The sequence below is a fragment of the Pan paniscus genome, chromosome 3, assembly GCF_029289425.2.
Source record: "Pan paniscus chromosome 3, NHGRI_mPanPan1-v2.0_pri, whole genome shotgun sequence".
Taxonomy (NCBI): domain Eukaryota; kingdom Metazoa; phylum Chordata; class Mammalia; order Primates; family Hominidae; genus Pan; species Pan paniscus.
The window spans coordinates 61,834,902-61,848,769 of NC_073252.2; the positions used below are offsets into that span (position 1 = coordinate 61,834,902).

At 37.6% G+C, this 13,868-nt stretch overlaps 2 protein-coding genes and 1 long non-coding RNA gene across 3 annotated transcripts in view; 2 read left to right on the plus strand and 1 right to left on the minus strand.

Moving 5' to 3' along the window:
* Positions 1-13,868, plus strand: part of TMPRSS11F (transmembrane serine protease 11F) — a 142,273-nt gene that overhangs the window by 124,456 nt on the left and 3,949 nt on the right. Inside the window, exons 9-10 of the mRNA XM_055111482.2 lie at positions 3,105-3,364; positions 8,564-8,706. Coding sequence (XP_054967457.1) covers positions 3,105-3,364; positions 8,564-8,706 — 403 coding nt within the window. The remainder of the gene's footprint in view (positions 1-3,104; positions 3,365-8,563; positions 8,707-13,868) is intronic.
* LOC117979984 (uncharacterized) overlaps positions 1-13,868 on the minus strand; it is a 377,942-nt gene that overhangs the window by 18,999 nt on the left and 345,075 nt on the right. The window lies entirely within an intron of this gene.
* LOC100981608 (putative synaptotagmin-14-like protein) lies at positions 3,405-6,670 on the plus strand. The gene has a single exon (XM_003810441.5). It carries the CDS (start codon positions 4,927-4,929, stop codon positions 5,488-5,490), a length of 564 nt encoding a protein of 187 aa, XP_003810489.3. The 5' UTR covers positions 3,405-4,926; the 3' UTR covers positions 5,491-6,670.

Consider the following 13,868-nt stretch of genomic DNA (forward strand, 5'->3'; position numbering starts at 1 on the left):
GACGTAGATTTGGTCTTTTCACATAGTCCCATATTTCTTGAAGGCTTTGCTCATTTCTTTTTATTCTTTTTTCTCTAAACTTCCCTTCTCGCTTCATTTCATTCATTTCATCTTCCATTGCTGACACCCTTTCTTCCAGTTGATCGCATCGGCTCCTGAGGCTTCTGCATTCTTCACGTAGTTCTCGAGCCTTGGTTTTCAGCTCCATCAGCTCCTTTAAGCACTTCTCTGTATTGGTTATTCTAGTTATACATTCTTCTAAATTTTTTTCAAAGTTTTCAACTTCTTTGCCTTTGGTTTGAATGTCCTCCCGTAGCTCAGAGTAATTTGATCGTCTGAAGCGTTCTTCTCTCAGCTCGTCACAGTCATTCTCCATCCAGCTTTGTTCCGTTGCTGGTGAGGAACTGCGTTCCTTTGGAGGAGGAGAGGCGCTCTGCGTTTTAGAGTTTCCAGTTTTTCTGTTCTGTTTTTTCCCCATCTTTGTGGTTTTATCTACTTTTGGTCTTTGATGATGGTGATGTACAGATGGGTTTTCGGTGTGCATGTCCTTTCTGTTTGTTAGTTTTCCTTCTAACAGACAGGACCCTCAGCTGCAGGTCTGTTGGAATACCCTGCCTTGTGAGGTGTCAGTGTGCCCCTGCTGGGGGGTGCCTCCCAGTTAGGCTGCTCGGGGGTCAGGGGTCAGGGACCCACTTGAGGAGGCAGTCTGCGGGTTCTCAGATCTCCAGCTGCGTGCTGGGAGCACCACTGCTCTCTTCAAAGCTGTCAGACAGGGACATTTAAGTCTGCAGAGGTTACTGCTGTCTTTTTGTTTGTCTGTGCCCTGCCCCCAGAGGTGGAGCCTACAGAGGCAGGCAGGCCTCCTTGAGCTGTGGTGGGCTCCACCCAGTTCGAGTTTCCAGGCTGCTTTGTTTACCTAAGCAAGCCTGGGCAATGGCGGGCGCCCCTCCCCCAGCCTCGCTGCCGCCTTGCAGTTTGATCTCAGAGTGCTGTGCTAGCAATCAGCGAGATTCCGTGGGCGTAGGACCCTCCGAGCTAGGTGTGGGATATAGTCTCGTGGTGCGCCGTTTTTTAAGCCGGTCTGAAAAGCGCAATATTCGGGTGGGAGTGACCCGATTTTCCAGGTGCATCTGTCACCCCTTTCTTTGACTCGGAAAGGGAACTCCCTGACCCCTTGCGCTTCCCAGGTGAGGCAATGCCTTGCCCTGCTTTGGCTCGCGCACGGTGCGCGCACCCACTGGCCTGCGCCCACTGTCTGGCACTCCCTAGTGAGATGCACCCAGTACCTCAGATGGAAATGCAGAAATCACCCGTCTTCTGCGTCGCTCACGCTGGGAGCTGTAGACCGGAGCTGTTCCTATTCGGCCATCTTGGCTCCTCCCTCAGCCTGAGTTTTTATAAATTTATTTTTTCTGCAGAAATAATGTATTTTCAAAATCATATTTAAGACAAACCTTAAAACTTTTATGTCTATGAAAAATGATTACAGTCTTTGTGAAACAGTGTGAGTGGGGAAAACATTCTTGAAAGGATGGCAAGAGACCTGGACCATCTCCTTTTGGCACTAACCAGCAGAGTGTCACTTACCTGCACAAATCACCGAACTTCTGGGTCTTAATTTTCGTATTCATAGAACATGTTAAATTGGCCTATCACGTGAGGCTTCCTTTCTTATTGACAATGCATAAAGAAATGGGATAATTTTTATTCTCTATCTGATTCATTTGTAAACTCCTTAAAGCCTGAAGTCATATATGTCTTTGTATCTCTGAGAATTCTAGTATCTAGTGTCTAGTTTTCAAATGGATGCTTCAGTTAGTCCTAAGATTTCTGGTTTGAATAAAATCTTATCTTAATCTCTAAAGAAGTGAAATAGATGAGAGCAGAACCCCTCCCATTTCCCTGCTCTTTTTTTTTTTTTTTTTTTTGAGACAGAGTCTCGCTCTGTCACCCAGGCTGGAGTATGATGGTGCGATCTTGGCTTAATGCAACCTCCACCTCCCGGGTTCAACAAGCGATTCTCCTGCCTCAGCCTCCTGAGTAGTTGGTACTACAGACACACACTGCCACACCCAGCTAATTTTTGTATTTTTAGTAGAGACGGAGTTTCACCATATTGGTCAGGCTGGTCTTGAACTCCTGACCTCATGATCCACCCGCCTTGGCCTCCCAAAGTGCTGGGATTACAGGCATGAGCCACCACACCTGGCCTCTGCCTGCTCATTTTTAGGGCAGTGCAGCGCTTAGGAAACCACTGATCTTTCAGGTTTTTTTTTTTTTATTACATTTAAAGGTTGATGATTCACCAACATAGTAATCCTTTCTTCAACCATAGAATTTCAAGTTACTATATATTTCCAGTCACCCAGAATGAGGATAACTTTAAAAAGAAGGAACCAGGCTTTGGAGGACCATGAGGAAGTAAAGACATAATAGGACTAGCTGGAATTTGCTGGTGATATAAACCTTATGGGAAAGAAAAGCATCTATGGGAGAGAAAAGCATCTATGTGAAAGGAGAACTGAAAGTCTAGTAAGAGGGACTGACCAGGCCAGATCCATGGGCGGTAGGAGCTGACTTTGAGTTAGGATTAATTAGCCCTTGTATATCAGGGAGGGATATGGGCGTAGGGTGGAGAAAAAACCATGTGTATACATGAAGGTTTGCAAAGCAGACAAATTACACTTCACTTCAACGATCACAGTAAAACCAGTAAAATAAGAACCAAAAAGTGAGTCATAAAATAAGAATCGGTGGAAGATGTGACATGGAGAGAAAATGCCTCTTACTATGTATATTATCCAAAACAAATCAAAATTAATTTCTACACAGTTTGTTGAAATTAAGGAAAAAAGAACCTGAAGAGTTCCTAGCAAGCAAGAACTTTAAAAATTGGAAATTAATCAGTTATTAATTATTTGTACATAATTAATTGTAATAATTTTTAAAACAATTTTTTTCCTATTATGTTATCAACTACAAACTTTCTCACCAAAAGAATGTTTCAGGAGCATAATACTGACAGTTGGGAAGAAATACAGTCTCAGTCGTTTTTTACAGAATTAAGTCAAGCATCACAAGCATTACTTTTTAATTTTTTGCAGAAATAAAGACCCAACTCAATGGATTGCTACTTTTGGTGCAACTATAACACCACCCGCAGTGAAACGAAATGTGAGGAAAATTATTCTTCATGAGAATTACCACAGAGAAACAAATGAAAATGACATTGCTTTGGTTCAGCTCTCTACTGGAGTTGAGTTTTCAAATATAGTCCAGAGAGTTTGCCTCCCAGACTCATCTATAAAGTTGCCACCTAAAACAAGTGTGTTCGTCACAGGATTTGGATCCATTGTAGATGATGGTGAGCAGTTTCAACCTAATTTTCTTAGCACAAGAATGTCTTGAGATCAAACGAGCTATCTATCTTAAGGAATCCCTCTTAAGCTTTTAATAAAAGTAATGGTCTTTCCAGTATGTGTGGCCTTGGGCAGAACAGGAGACTGTGGGTTAAAAAGTAAAAATCAGGTCCTGTATTTGAGTTTACAATTGGAGCAGTGGTGGCCGGGTGTGGTGGCTCACACCTGTAATCCCGGCACTTTGGGAGGCCAAGGCTGGCAGATCACCTGAGGTCAGGAGTTCAAGACACACCTGGCCAACATGGTGAAACCCCATCTCTACTAAAATACAAAAAAAATTAGCTGGGCATGGTGGTGTGCACCTGTAATCCCAGCTACTTGGGTGGCTGAGGCAGGAGAATTGCTTGAGTCTAGGAGGCAGAGGTTGCAATGAGCTGAGATCGAAACACTGCACTCCTACCTTGGTGACAGAGCTAGACTCCGTCTCCAAAAAAAAAAAAAAGAAAAGAAATCTCCTCAACTGCTCAAGTAGAGCGGTGGGAAAAAAAAAAGTCAGGGAGAGAGACTAATATAGAAGGAAAAGAAACAACTGCATCAGGTGATGTAAGAAGGGACAGAACCCTACGGGAGTGCAAGGCAGTAAGTAATCACAAATTTTGTCTTTCCTAGATATAAATATGTTACATATACTTTAAATCACGTATACTTTATTTTAATCAGCATACAATTTAAATCGCAAGGTAATGATAGCTTTTTCCTTTGTTTAATAATTTCTCATTGTATGAGAATTTATGATGATCATAAACATTAAAATGGGTTGTAAATATTTTGAGCATTTTTTTGCTTAGTCAATAAAATCTGTATCTTTTTCCTGTGTCCAACCTGCTAGGGGTGTTAAAAGACATCAAGTCTAGTAATTGTATAAATTAAACACCAGAACTTAAGATTTCTAGGTACTAGTGCACTCTACTTTAAAGAGAAAGATCAGGCCAGTGGTGATGGCTCAAGCCTGTAATCCCAACACTTTGAGAGGCCGAGTCAGGCGGATCATGAGGTCAGGAGATGAAGACCATCCTGGCCAATATGGTGAAACTCCGTCTCTACTAAAAATACAAAAAAAATTAACTGGGCGTGGTGGTGCAGGCCTGTAGTACCGGCTACTTGGGAGGCTGAGGCAGGAGAATTGCTTGAACCTGGGAGGTGGAGGTTACAGTGAGCCGAGACTGCGCCATTGCACTGCAGCCTGGTGACAGAGCAAGACTCCATCTCAAAACAAACAAAAACAAAAACAAAAAACAAAAAACAAAAAAAAAAGAGAGAGAAAAAGATTAACTGAATGTTTTAATGAGAAATAAGAAATACTTAAGTTTCCGCCATCAGTTGGTGCGGCCCATGGTGAGCTTCATCATGGCGATTGAAGTTGGAGAGAGAACCTGTAGAGTACATGAACTTACCTGTTTTAGAAAATTATCTCCAGAGGCAGTTGGGTTTTTGTCAGCTGTTGGGGTGTTTATTATCCTGATGCTGCTTCTTTTTCTCTATATTAATAAGCAGTTCTGTTTTGAAAATGTTGGAGGGCTTCCAGATCTTGGTTCGGAATACAGTACAAGGAACAATTCACAAGATAAAATTTGTCTGTGACTCCCAAATGAGCGTGTCAGAAATGTCGTGTAGTGAAAGTACATCTGCATGTCAGTCTCTTGAAGACGGCTCAGTTCCAGAAATTCTCATTAGCCTGCTTTATAATGCCACAAATGGAAGACTATCAGCAGAAGTGATAAAAGGCAGCCACTTAAAAAATTGGGCAGCAAACAGACCACCCAATACATATGTTAAGTTAACTCTACTGAAATCCACGGATCAAGAGATGTCCGAATGCAAGATATCCATCCGCAGAGGGCAGCCAAATCCAGTATACAAGGAAACTTTTGTTTTTCAAGTGACCCTATTTCAGCTTTCTCATGTGACACTCATGCTGTCTGTGTATAACAAAAGCAGCATGAGAAGAAAGATGATAGGCTGGATTTATTTAGGTCTCAACAGCTCTGGAGAAGAACTCAATCACTGGACTGAAATGAAAGAGTCAAAAGGACGGCAAGTACGTAGATGGCAGGCGTTGCTAGAGTCATGATGAATAGAATAAGCAAACAGTTACCATCCAATGCAGCATATTTCTAATTACAACATTACCGTTTCTACCAAGTCGCCATTGGAAGAGCTGTTCCTTGAAGAATCATATTCAACCTTTTACCAAAATGCTTTAAGTTCTATGGAAAGAACATCTAATACTGACATAAATGAAGAAAATATGTGTATCTGATAGAGCTTGTTTGGGAAACTGAGAAACGTACATTATCATTGTTAAACTAACAGTCCTCCAGAAATTTAATAAGATGTTTTTGATTTGAAGTTAATTTTAATTTAGCAAAAGAGCCGGTAATTTTATGAAAAATCAAAATTATAAGTGATTTTAAAAACCAGAATTTTAGTCACAATATAATTTTAATATCACTCTATGTATTATTTATAAAATATAGTTTGGCCAGTCCCTGGTGTTTGTAATGTTCTTTAATATGAAAAAGTAGTCCTCCAACCCTATCGTAAGTCATATCTAATGGCGAAGGGTTTCAGTCACATTGAAAATTGTTTTATTTCAGACATGTTCCTTTTGTGCACTTAAGTTTCATTGTGCCTCAGTTCCTCTCTATAGCACTAAATCTAAGTGCAGACAAGCATTCGTTTTCATACAGGAATGTTTTTAATATGTTAATTTTTTTAAAAGTTCATTTTTCATTTGCCTCTGCTTTTGGCTGATCCAAAGAGACAAAGTCACTGTACTGGTCCCTTGCAAGTCTTTAGACAGGTTGTACTGTAGAACTATGTAACTTTCTGTTGAAAGCACTTCCTGTATTCTTGTATTCCAATGTAGGAAGCTAGTAGAGCAGGACTTTACTTTAAAATTTCTTTCAGTGATTGACTCTTCAAAAATTGCAGTAATATGAAAATACATTTTTTTTACAAACTGAAAACACAGCAGATAAGCTGTAGAAAATGAAAAACAATTCAATTTTAATTTTCTGCTGAATATTTAGTAACCAACACTGCGTAAAGCAGGTAGCATCCAAAATAAGAAACTGTTCTCTCTCTAAATCTTCACTCTTACTTCAATTTATATTTGTGATATAAAGACTATGCAGTTCTCAGTTTAAATCGGAACATCATGTTAAAAACAGTTCTGAGATTCCTTATGAAGTTTCCAGTGACTTGTGACTAGACTTTATGAAATTTACAGATAAAGTTCTTCAACATGATGTTATCTTGTGCCTTTCATGTAAGTTAAATTTGCTCATATGGCTTGAAAGTTGTATTTGCAAAATTAAGCCTTCAATTTTTATAAATGCAACGATTCCTCAGAACAGTGTCGCAAGATCTTTATTTCCTCCGAAGTATGTAAAAGTTGTATGATGTGCTAATTTTTTAAATGGCAAGTCACTTTCATTTGTTTTTATATTTAGAAACTCTAATTAATCAGGAATATTATAAGCTGTTTTCTTTATAATTTTGCTTCTTACCTAATGTATCATTTTATGCATATACTTTATTAAATAGAGTATGTTTTATATATATTAAAAATAGTTTTTTTCTCCTTCTCATTTCTAGTTAAAATAGACAAAAACATACTATTTACCAGTTACTAAAAAGCAGTATATCATTGCTCCTAGTCCCAACTAAGTACTATATATTATTATAAACTAGAACTTGTTATTACCATAATAACAAAACAATGCATAGGTGTTACTTCAGCTTGGCTATACTGAAAGGCCTTAAAAGAAATCCAAAAAGACCTTGAAATTCTGTATTTTTTCATTTAAAAAAGGCAGCTCTATGCATTCATACACATGAATTATAAGAAAAAATACAAAAGCTATACTGGATGACATGAGGTTTGAGAATGTGTTTTACAGGGCTGCATTAAAGGGAAAAATTCATCTTTTATTGTTACATCAATGAGCTTTCTCCAGGATTTTTACAATAAACGAGTAAGAATTAGAACCTGAAAAAAAAAAAAAGAGATACTTATGTTTCTGTCAAGGATATCCTGAAAAAAAAACTAGTGCTAATATATCTTTTTTTTTTTTTTTTTTTTTTTGAGTTGGAGTCTCACTCTGTCACCCAGGCTGGAGTGCAGTGGCGCCATCTCGGCTCACTGCAAGCTCTGCCTCCCAGGTTCACGCCATTCTCCTACCTCAGCCTCCTAAGTAGCTGGGACTACAGGCACCCGCCATCACACCCGGCTAATTTTTTTTTTTTTTTTTTGTATTTTTAGTAGAGACAGGGTTTCACCGTGTTAGTCAGGATGGTCTCGATCTCCTGACCTCATGATCTGCCCGCCTCCGCTTCCCAAAGTACTGGGATTACAGGTGTGAGCCACCGCGCCCGGCCAACTACTGCTAATATATCTTAATCTAGCTTTTTTTTTTTTGACAGAATTTTATTATATGAAAAGTTTTCCAAATGCTCCATGCATATCCAACTTGGCTTTGTGAGAGGTTCTTAAAAGTCTCTTACAGCTAGCTCAGGGCTACTCACCAATAGCTTCATCCCAGAGCCCTAAACTACTAATTTTCGGTATTCAACTGTGCAGTATCCTCTCCTCCTAACACCCAGCCCTGTTCTGTGTTGTCATCAGATCACTACCACATATTGGGCATTCATTTTGTTTCCCATGCTGTGAGACATCCCTAAATAAAACATGACAGAGTAGAGTAGGGTGAAGAGATCTGTGCAGCTGTCCTGGTTTCTACTTGAATAGCTTTAGGAATGTCAATGAACTTCCAGGGGCCATGGTTTCCTTATGTGGAGAATGTGGCAGTTGGACAAGATCAATGTTATGAACCTGTATGAGAATCTAATGAGGACTACGGACCCTCTCCTCATGAAAAAATGCATGCATATGTAGTATTTTGCATGTAGTTTTAAGGCTCCTAATATCCTTGAAAGATCTACAAATGTGATATAATACTGGAACATGTATGTTTATGGTTCCTTGCATGTAGACATTTATGACACAGAAAATAAGATGATAGCTAATGTTAATAAAATAATCTTTGGCTTTTGCTACAATTTATGTGTCTTTTATGTCTTAGATACAATTGTATTTGAGGAATACTGTTTATTTGTTTTTTTATCCATTTGTGCAATAGGACCTATACAAAATACACTTCGGCAAGCCAGAGTGGAAACCATAAGCACTGATGTGTGTAACAGAAAGGATGTGTATGATGGCCTGATAACTCCAGGAATGTTATGTGCTGGATTCATGGAAGGAAAAATAGATGCATGTAAGGTAAGTTTAAAGTCAAGGCCAAAAGTTTCCATTAGCTATTTCTGAGTTTGGCATATATTTTACCTAGGAGAAAAAAAAATGGCATCTCTTACACCGAGAACTGAGTTTATTTAATAATCATAACAATAACAATAATTGTATTGAGTGCTTAATATATGCTAAGCCAAAAATTAAGCACTTTTTATACATTATTTCATTTAATGTAATGAGATAAAAGCAATATTATAATTACCATATTCATCCCCCAGCCTCCCAGTCATTTCCCTTCGCCCCTCACATTTTTTAATGACAGCGACAGCTGAAACAGGTTTTCTTTCCATTCCACGCCCTGCATTAACAACACTGACCTGCTCAAATGCTGGACTTTTAGTTCCTAGACCTCCTCTTCTCCAGTGATCTTCTATACTCTTCAGCCACCTCAGACCCTCCTCTTAGAGTCACACTATGGGCCTTGTTATCAAAAACTACTCCACTCCAAAAATGCTCATTTGCATCTTCCTTTTTGACTACTATCCCCCAGTGTTTCTCCCTTGCTTTTTAACTACTGCTTCCCTATATACACTTACTATGTTATACCCTAGTCTACCAACTCTTGTTCCCAACATGCACAACCTACATGTACATTCCTTGTGTCCTTTCTTTGTTCTATTTTTCTCCTTAGCCTTTGTCACCATCCAGTATGCAGTATGTTTATTTATCTAGCTTATTGCCTATTTCTCCACTAACTAAAATGTAAGCTTCATGAAGGAAGACATATTTTAATCTATTTTATTTACTGCACCTGAAATAGACTGGTGAAAATATGTGATGACTGATTGAATGAAAAAGTCTTTTTTCAACTTCATAGACACCTATTGTCCATTGATTCCTCTGTTTTCTCACAGTTCATTAATCATTTCCTTTCTTCCAGCTTCTACTTTTCCAGCTCAGATTTCACTGTCCATTATTTTTTATTGATAAATCATAATTGTATTACATCTATGGAGTACAATGTGACATTTGATACATGTATACAATGTGGAATAGTTAAGTAAAGCTAATTAATGTATCCATCACCTCACTTAACATTTTCTTTGTGATAGACATCTAAAATTTACTCTTAGTTATTTTGAAATCTATAATACAGTATTATTGATTATAGTCACCCTGCTTTGCAGTAGATCTCAAAACTTATTCCTCCTCACTGAAACTTTGCACCCTCTGACTAGCAACTCCCCCTTCCCTCACTCTCCACCCGCCTAGGCTCACCCAGACTCTGGTAATCATCAGTCTACTCTCTACTTCTATGAATCCAACTTTTTTAGATTGCACATATAGGTGAAATGATGTAGTATATGTCTTTCTGTGCCTGGCTTATTTCACTTAGCATAATGTCCTCTAGATTCATGTATGTTGTCCCAAATGGACAGAATTTATTCTTTTTATGGCTGCATAATATTTATTTTGTAGATATACCATATTTTCTTTATCTCTTCACACACTGATGAACACTTAGGTTGATTCCATATCTTGGCTGTTGTGAATAATGCTGCAGTGAACATGGGAGTACAGATATTCCTTTGACATATTGATTTTAATTTTTTGGATATATTCCTAGAAGTGGGGTTGCTAGATCATATGGTAGTTCTGTTTTTAGTTTTATAAAGAGCCTCCATAGTGTTTTCAATAATATCTGTACTAATTTACATTCCCTCCAAGAGTATATAAGGGTTCCCTTTTCTCTTCATCCTCATCAATACTTGACTTTCATCTTTTTTATACAAACCATTCTAATAGGAGTAAAGAGATATCTCATTGTGGTTTAAATTCATTTCCCTAATGATTTGTAATACTGAGCATTTTTTTCATGCATGTGATGGTCATTTGTATGTCTTCTTTTGAGAGGTATCTAAGTCCTTTGCCAATTTTTTAAAATCAGGTTTTGTTTGTTTTGTTTTTTGCTATTGTGTTAACTTCTTTATATATTTTGGATATAAGCCCTTATCAAATATATGGTTTGAAAACATGTTTTCCCATTCTGTGAGTTGTCTCTTCACTTTATTAATTGTTGTTTTGTTTTGTTTGCCGTGCAAAAGCTTTTCAGTTTGATACAATCTCATTTGCCTATTTTTGCTTTTGTTGCCTGAGTTTTTGAGGTAATATTCAAAAATCCTTGCCCAAACCAATGTCATGGAGCTTTTTGTCTGTTTTCTTCTAGTAGTTTTATAGTTTCAGGTCTTAAGTTTAGGTTTTTAATCCATTTTGAGTTTCTTTTTGTGCACGGTGTAAGGGTAAGGGTCTAATTTCATTCTTCTTCTCCTTTTTTTTTTTTTTTTGAGAGAGTCTTGCTTTGTCACTCAGGCTGGAGTGCAGTGGTACGATCTAGAATCACTGCAACCTCTGCCTTCCAGGTTCAAGTTATTCTCCTGTCTCAGCTTCCTGAGTAGCTGGGACTACAGGCACGTGCCACCATGCCTGGCTAATTTTTATATTTTCAGTAAAGACGAGGTTTCTCCATGTTGGCCAGGCTGGTCTCGAACTCCTGACCTTAAGTGATCCACCTGCCTCAGCCTCCCAAAGTGCTGGGATTACAGGCATGAGCCACCACGCCCAGCCTAATTTTATTCTTCTGATGTAGATAACCAATTTTCCCAGCACCATTTATTGAATAGACTATCTTTTCCTCAGTGTGTGTTCTTGGCATCTTTGTCAACAAATCAATTGACCATAAATATATGTGTTTTTTTCTGGCTTTCTATTCTATTCCATTAGTTGATGAGTCTGTTATTATGCCAGGACCACACTATGTTGATTACAATTGCTTTATAAGACATTTTGAAACCAGGTAGTATAAGGCCTGTAGCTCTGTTCTTTTTGCTCAAAATTATTTTGACTATTCAAGGTTTTTTTTTGCTTCTATATGGATTTAAGGATTGTTTTCTTTCTTTGTGAAAAATGGCATTGGAATTTTGGTAGGGATTGCATTTTAACAATGATAATTTTAACATTTTAATGAACATTTTAACAATGATAATTCTTTCAATCCATAAACATGGAGTATCTTTTCATTTTTGTGTTTTCTTCAGCTTCTTCTATATTTTACAGTTTTCAGTATACAAAGCATTCACCTCTTCAGTTAAATTTACTCCCAAGTGTTTTATTTTTTCTTGCTATTGTAAATGGATTGTTTTCTTAATTTCCTTTTCAGATAGCTCACTATTAGTATATGGAAACACTACTGAGTTTTGTGTATTGATTTTGTATTCTACAAACTTACTGAATTTATTTATCTCTTCTAACAGCTTTTTGTTGGTTTTAGGGTTTTCTATCTATAAGATCATGTTGTCAACACACAAAGACAATTTCATCTCTTCCTTTTCTATTAGAATGTCTTCTATTTCTTTCTCTTGCCTAATTTCTCTAGCGACTACTTCCAGAACTGCATTGAAAAGAAATCAGAGTAGATATCCTTTTGATGTCCCTGGTCTTACAGGAAACACTTTAGATTTTTCACTATGGCTTTTATTGTGTTTGACATACACCTATTATGTTGAAAGTTTTTCTTACAAAAGTGTGTTGAATTTTTTCAAAAGCTTTTCCTGCATCTGTTGAATGGATCATAGTTTTTAGCCTTCGTTTTGTTAATGTAATGAATCACACTTATTGATTTGAATATATTGAACCATTCTTGCATCTGAGGGATAAATCCCACTTGATAATGATGAATGATTCCTTTAATCTACTTGAATTTGGTTCATGAGTATTTTGTCAAGGATTTTTACATCCTATGTTTATCAGGAATATTGAAGTGTCCTTATCTGGCTTTAGTATCAAGGTAATCCTCACCTTGTCAAATGAGTTTGGGAGTATTCCTTCTTAAGTTTTCTGGAAGAGTTTAAGAAAGATTGGTATTAGTTCTTCTTTAGATGCTTGGTAGAATTGAACTGTGAAGCCATCTGGTCCTAGACTTGACTTTGGTGGGAGACTTTTTAATTACTGATTCAGTATTCTTACTTATTATTGATCTGTTCAGGTTTTCCATTTCTTCAGGTTTTCCACTTCTTCATGATTCAGTCTTAATAGGTTGTTTTACCTTCTTAAATATTTCTGCATCACCATTTCTCCTTTCTTTGCCTCTCTTTCATGCTCCTTTCCTTCCTCCCTTGACCAGACAACTACACTAGCTGTCTTGCTAATTTCCTCATTTTTACTCTTATGCTCCTCTCATGCGTTAGCCAAATAAGAGCCAGAACCATTTCCAAAAAAATGCTAATCATGTCAGATCTCTCTCTGAAACACTTCAGTGGATTACCTTTAGTCTTAAGATACAAACAAAAACTTCTAAACAAGACCTACAAGGCTCTACATGGACTTGTCTTTCCTTACCTTCCAGACTCATCACACACTATTTGCCCCTCTTACACTCCTCTCTACACCCACCTCCTTTTTTAGGCCCTTGCATTTGCCAGGCTCCTTCATGCCACAGAGCATTTGCAATACTGTTCCCTCTGCCTATAACACACCTAATCCCCACTTCCCTTGTGCTCTGCTCTTCTTCCTTCAGATATCAGCTCAATTATACTCCTCAGGGGAAACTTTCCTGTTTTTCCTTATCAGTCAAATTTCCCTGTTGTGTATTACCATAGCACTTATCATAATGGTAATTTTGCATTTGTTTTTAGGCTTATTTAATATTGTTGTTGTTGTTGTTGTTTTTAACCTAAACTTCAAACTCTATGAGCACAGGGGCCTGTCATTTTTGGTCATCATTTTATCTCTAATAGACATCAGTTTGCCTCAGACATAGAATAGGAACTCAGTAAATAGTTAATTAAAGAAACAGATAAATAAATAAGTGAGGAAGAGGCACGGAAAGCTTAAGTATCTTACCTAGGGTCATACAGCCAGTAATTAATAGAGCTGGACCTGAAACCGGCATTTCAGCTGCTGAGACCACGCTTTTAACGACCACATGTTTATTTGTTTATTTACTTAATCTTCTTTGTTCTTATTTTTGTTTTCCAAATGAGATTTAAAGGAGTTTATAAAAATTTAGCAAGAAAATGAATTAGAAATAGGTGAGTAAAAGAAAAGGAGACCAAAAATAGGTCCATAAAATACAATCAAGGTGACAGCATTTGGAAGAGATCCTTGAAATTGTATACCTAGGCTTACAAATGCTA

What these genes read in the sequence shown, in the direction of transcription:
- LOC100981608 (XM_003810441.5), top strand. Translation starts at nt 4,927, where the DNA reads ATGTTGGAGGGCTTCCAGATCTTGGTTCGGAATACAGTACAAGGAACA.